Below are 6,169 nucleotides of genomic sequence, written 5' to 3' on the forward strand. Positions count from 1 at the left end.
TACAAAAAACTGAGGTGCAAAGGGACTTGGGAATCCTTGTGGTGGATTCTGTAAAGGTTCATTTTCAGGTTGAGTATGTGGTGAGGAAGGCAAATGCAATGTTAGCATTCATTTCAAGAGGACTAGAATATGAAAGCAAGACATAATGTTGAGACTTTATAAAGCACTGGTGAGGCCGCATTTGGAGTATTATGAGCAGTTTTGGGCCCCTTAGAAATGATGTGCTGAAACTGGAGAGGGTTCAAAAGAAGTTCACAAAAATGATTCCAGGATTGAATGGCTTGTCATATGAAAAGTGTTTGATGGCTCTGGGCCTGTGTTCACTGGAATTCAGAAGAATGATTGGTGACCTCATTGAAACCTATAGAATGGTGAAAGGCCTTGATACTGTGGATGTGGAGAGGATGTTTCCTATGTTGGGAGTGTCTAAGACAGAGGACACAGCCTCAGAATAGAGGGGCGTCATTTTAGAATGGAGATGAAGAGAGTGGTGAATCTGTGGAAATCTTTGCCACAGGCAGATGTGGAGGCCAAGTCTTTATGAATATTTAAGGCAGCGGTTGATAGATTCTTGATTGGTCAGGGCATGAAGGGACAAGGCAAGAAGGCTAAAGATTGGGGCTGAGAGGAAAATTAGATCAGCCATGATCAATGGCAGAGAAGACTCGATGGGCCAGATGGTCTAATTCTGATCCTATATCTTATGGTCTTATGGTCCTATTGCAGAAAGCAGCACTGGTGCTCAAAACCAATGGTTCCAGTAGCTGCAGTAGTTGAGGGTGAACTGCACCATGCACAGGCACAGAGACCTTTTCAGTGGGACGCTGCATACTCCATAACCTGCCTTCTGAAGGAAGAGAAAGAATGACAAAGAGATCTCTTTTTTCAGTTAGTCCTGACGAAGGGTCCCGGCCCGAAACGCCGACTGTACCTCTTCCTATAGATGCTGCCTGGCCTGCTGCGTTCACCAGCATTTTTTGTGTGTGTTGACAAAGAGATCTAATGCTTTAGGCAGAGCCCGAAGAGTGGCAGGTGCAAGAAGCAGAAGGTGGCAGCCAGAAGGATAAACGAACTCAGTCCTTTTACCAGCAGAGTAGAGGGAATGAAGCATTGTTTGCCTGGGATACGAGGGACTTCTTGATAGAGACGATGCTTCCGGCAAGGAGTCTGCAAAATCATGATGCCCACAGTTAACCAAATTATTCTATCAATGGTTCAGACCTGTCCATTTGATTATAAATTGTCATACCTGACAACTATAGATACTTGTCAGCAGACTCTACTCAGCACAGCCTCAGAGATCCCCTGGCATTCAGACCCACCTGGGTGTTTACACAGGACAATAAATTTTTTCAAAACTGTTGCTTCCTCAGAATATTTTTTTGGTTTGATAGATCACTTGAAGCTGAACACCAATATAATTTCAGACTAGTGTATCATGTAGGAATTCGGAGAAACAAGAAATTAACTTTTGTTGACAATGCATTTAATTGCATAATGGTGCTGACACTTTGCAATAGTTCAACTAAGCTAAGAATGTTTTGTTGATGACTTTCATTCGTACTCAGTGTCTGAGGCTTCTCACTTATGTGTTCAAAAATAATCAGACAGCATTGATGGATTCCAGTTGCCCTGATACAGTTTTTTTCTGCCATGTCCTGGTGAAACCTTTCACCATCCTCGTCACTGACAGTGCCAAGATTTGCAGGGAAGAATTCTAAACGGGAATGCAGAAAATGAATCTTTAGTGACGTTGTACTTCATGGTTTTGTATGCTTGAAACATGTTGTCAACCAGCTGCATATAGTCTGGTGCCAAGAAAACTTTCAACAACATTCTTGAATGCCTTCCATGCAATTTTCTCTAGTCCCACTAGAAGTTCTTCGAATTGCCTGTCATTGATGACCTGTTTGATTTCTGGACTAACAAAAATGCCTTCCTTCAACTTGGAATCAGTTATTCTGACTTGAATTATGAATTGAAATAACAAATATAGGTGATTTCAAAAGAGTGGTGTGTGCTAGGAAATTTTTATGGCAATTTTCATGATTAGCAGCCAAAATTTCATAAGATACACCCAAAACTATTCAGGAAACAAAAGCTTTGTTGTCCCGTGTTATCTTTCTGATGGGAATGACAACATTTGGGGCCTTTACTTCTCCTTACAGTATGTGATACTGTCTGGTTGCCATGGGGAGTGGCTGCTGCCATCGGGCAGGAGGTACTGGAGCCTTAGGTCTCATTCCAGCAGGCTCAGGAACTGTTGTTACCCTTCAAGCATCAGACTCCTGAACCAGCATGGATAACTTTACTCACCTCAACACTGAACTGATTCTACAACCATTAGACTCGCTTTCAAGGGCTCTACTACTTGTTCTCATTATTATTTATTCATTTGTTGGTTTACTTATTATTAATTTTATGTTGTGTTTGCTAGTTTATTTTCTTTTGCACATTGGTAGTGTGTCAGTCTTTGTTCGCATGCAGTTTGTCATTGATTCTATTGAATTTCTTTCTTCTACTGTGAATGTCCACAAGCAAATGAAAATCAGGGTAGTGTATGGTGACATATAAATACATTGACAACAAATTTACTTTGAACTTGAAAGACTGAAGCTCTGCCAAAATGAGTGCTTAATGAATTGTCAGAACCGTGTTCAACTGAGTGATCGCACAGGGGATGGCACCACTCTCACTTCAGAGTAACTTTACACCCCGATGCCGAGTACTTACCACCCTAATGCTATTTCAAATGTCCTTTTGGCCAGCTTTGTGATTTAAGCCATGGAGATGAATGGGTATAAGCACAAAATACATTGATTTGATGCACAAATTTATGTGGAGACCAGTATTTGGCCACATCTTCCTTTTCTAGCTGGAGGGCTGTGGGAAGAGAAGCTTTAATAGGAATGGCTATAGATCCTCTTCAGTACTTTGTTTTTTGTTTTGATGATGCTTTAAATAAAAGCATGGTGTATCCTATTTAGATTTTACTTGAATGCAATGAATCTTAATCTGCTGTTAAGAATAATTCTTGGGTAAATGGATTTGGTTGGCAAATTGATGTCTTTCTTTGATGGAAGCTTGTATGGCGTATAGCTCGGTTTGTGCTCCAAATGTTTTTTTTTTGTTAGTTTTTTTTTGTTTTAGTTAGTAGGGGTTCTTTTTCCTTCTTTCTTTTTTCCAAAAAAAAATAGCTTTAACATTTTGTTTTTTCTTCTTATTATTGATATATTGTTTAACTTGGTTGATAGTTTTATTGTACATATTGATATGTTGACTTGATTACTTCAATGTATTTTTTTGTTGTTGATTTTCAATAATAATTAATAAAAGATTTAAAAAAGGAATAATTACCAATAATCAGTAAATGTGCCTCTATTCACGAGATACCATGTTCTTGTTTCAGATCCAGCAGGACAGCACCCACAAGTGAATTATTCAAGAGACAGGCTGCACAGTCATTTGTGCCAACTTACAGTGCGGCAGACATCATGCGAACAGGAGAGTGAGTCCTCCCAGACTGTCTCCCCAGAGACCCTTTGTTCAAGTCTGTGCAGTCTGGAGGACCATCCTTTGCTTAAAATGGAGCTGGGGACCCCGACCGAATTAGCTGCAAAACTGTTTGGCCAGATCGGTGCGATGTCCGGTCATCAGGATGTGATTTCTCAGCTGCACCCAAATGGAAACACTGAATGTGCCTTTAGGAACCTTATCTGCGAGGACTCCTCTTATTCTGTGTCTTATGCTGAATCTTGTTTTACTCCAGAAGAAGACGATATGTCATGCCAAGACTACAAAAGCATTTCTAAGAAGGAGGATGGGGAATACGAAGGGCGGAGGAAGGTATCAGACGTTGCTTCCTCGGGTGTAGTATCTCTGGAAGAGGACGATACTGAAGATCAATAAACCCTTGTAACCCTGGCATGCATTTCATTCTTTGATACTGGTCTTTAGGCGTCCACACAATCGCTCTGTATTTTGTAAAAGACTACCCTTTGCACAAGTAATTGCCTGAGATTTGGTGCAAAAGTCCAAGCACTTCGCAGGTTTGCATGCTATGAGGTGCCGAAAGGAACTGTTTGCTGAAATGTTCTTAGCACGGTATGTAGCTCAAGCTTTGAGAACTTTTCGTACTGGATCTTTAAATTACATGCTACGTTATTTTTTCTTGCTGGAAAGCACTCTGCAGTCTCAACGGCATGGCTACGTCTTGTGTTAAAATGGCCAAATTATAATCTTCATACAAGATTAAACAGCTGCTGGAATGTTCTTAAAAACAGACATGCAATGTCTTTTTAAAAATATTTCACCTGAGAGGTATTTGCTTTTAACCTACTAGTTTTCTACCATTCAACATACTATAATCTGACAAATAATTAATTTTCAATGGTCTAATGAAACACATGGAAGTGTCTAAATCTTTTAAATTCCCACAGTTGAATCCTCTAATTTTGGATAAAATAGTTTCCACTGATGCAGTAAAGGAAAAGTGCATTATGGTTCAAATTTTATATTTTTGTATTTGTGTCTGCATCTTGTGAGGTATTGCTGTAAATTGGATTGCACGGGGCTTCAGTGCTGTTGCTGTAGGATATTTCTTTGTTATCACTGTGTGATATCGTCTACAAACAAAAATACTGTGGTATTACTGACTTTCATAATCATGCTGTTTAACTGGCAAGTGTTTCAACAAACATCTGCATAAAACTAATACAGAAATCCTCCCACTCCAAAAAAAGCCACATCACAGCCTGAAATACTGATCGGTGAGACTCGCACTCACTTTCTGTAAAAGTCAGAAAAATTCACCAGTAAGTTCTCTCTTGACGTGACTTGCTGTGAAAACTCTTAACAATGAAACATGCAGTTTTTTCTTTACCACTCCATTCAGAAAGGTCCACTATTACAGTATCCAGGGCTCTCATTTTCAGATCACATACTTGCATGTAAGGAAGACTTTAGTTGATGACAGTCCTCTGCCTGTAGCTTTTTTGTGTTGTTGATGCTCCCTTGGCATGATAATGGATTGGCTATGGAAAGAAAACTCCCCATGCAATGTTTTTTCTTGCTTATGGCTGTTTTCCTGCAATTTGCTTCAGTCATGGCTTTGCTAGACCTCATAAGCAAAAGTTCTGTTATTTGACTGGGTCTAGCATTTTATTTGGATATGTTTGTAGATATTCTAATTTTCACAAGAAACATCATCTGCTTCGATTATGTACTAAAATGTTTCCATGACCTCATGCGCTCTCTGAATACACTTCTGTCTTCTCCAGAATACTGAAATAACATGTTTAGTTTCTGTTCTTGCTTGAAAAACACTTTAAGAGAAGCGTATGGTACCATCTGGGAAAAACATAAAAACTGAGCAACATTAAAAGATCAGTCTCTACAATTAGGAAAACTGTTAATCAATCACTTTTCAGTCATGGATATTTGATGATATTGCCTGTTTGTTTTGGATGTGTTTGAGTCTGCAGCTAGGGATATGCTAGTCCTTGTTAAAGTCTTTGGATTTAGCACAGGGCACTTATGCTTTGTGCATCTCAGAAACCTTGCTGAATAAACCACTTCAAACGATTTTTCACACTGATTAGCATAGGATGCAGACCTCTCCCATTACAAGCTTTGCCAAAATATTTTCATCTCTCTGAAAGTTTTAAAAATTCCCAGTTTAATGGAAGATGCCACTGTGAATGTTCTGATGAAATCTATTTGCACTCATTTATTTTGTAAAATTGTACATGTATGATGCGGTACTGTTCTTTAGAAAATAATGTCTTCTTTTGTCTATCATTTTCTTTGTTATAGCAACAATTAAGAATTCCAAATAAACTATCAGTGAAGTTCCTTTGTTTGCTTCAAACAGCTTGTGGACTTTTATTCTTGGACCTTGCAATAGATTCATATTCTCCAATCTTCTGTCAATGTCTAGAATTCATAGACTATAGTAATTGCCATTACAGTTTTTGCACTAATAAATATATCGCATTGAAAATGGTAAATTCCTTAATGGTAGGGTTCCATGGTCCATATTCTGATGTGAGGGAGATTAAACCAGAGCTTCCAATATTGGGCAAGCTCTGTGCAGATACCAACAAAAGTTGCAATAGTTCAAAGTCTGTAAAGGTTGGGAATGTCATGTGTGATTAAGGTAGAAGCTGAA

At 39.0% G+C, this 6,169-nt stretch overlaps 1 protein-coding gene across 4 annotated transcripts in view; it reads left to right on the top strand.

Moving 5' to 3' along the window:
• fam131ab (family with sequence similarity 131 member Ab) overlaps positions 1–4,889 on the top strand; it is an 84,042-nt gene extending 79,153 nt beyond the window's left edge. For all 4 annotated transcript variants that reach the window (XM_063045693.1, XM_063045690.1, XM_063045692.1 and 1 more), the window contains exon 6: positions 3,410–4,889. In XM_063045693.1, coding sequence (XP_062901763.1) covers positions 3,410–3,909 — 500 coding nt within the window. In that variant the 3' untranslated portion in view covers positions 3,910–4,889. The remainder of the gene's footprint in view (positions 1–3,409) is intronic.
• The last annotated feature ends 1,280 nt before the right edge of the window (positions 4,890–6,169 follow it).

Source organism: Mobula hypostoma, chromosome 4, assembly GCF_963921235.1.
Source record: "Mobula hypostoma chromosome 4, sMobHyp1.1, whole genome shotgun sequence".
Classification (NCBI taxonomy): domain Eukaryota; kingdom Metazoa; phylum Chordata; class Chondrichthyes; order Myliobatiformes; family Myliobatidae; genus Mobula; species Mobula hypostoma.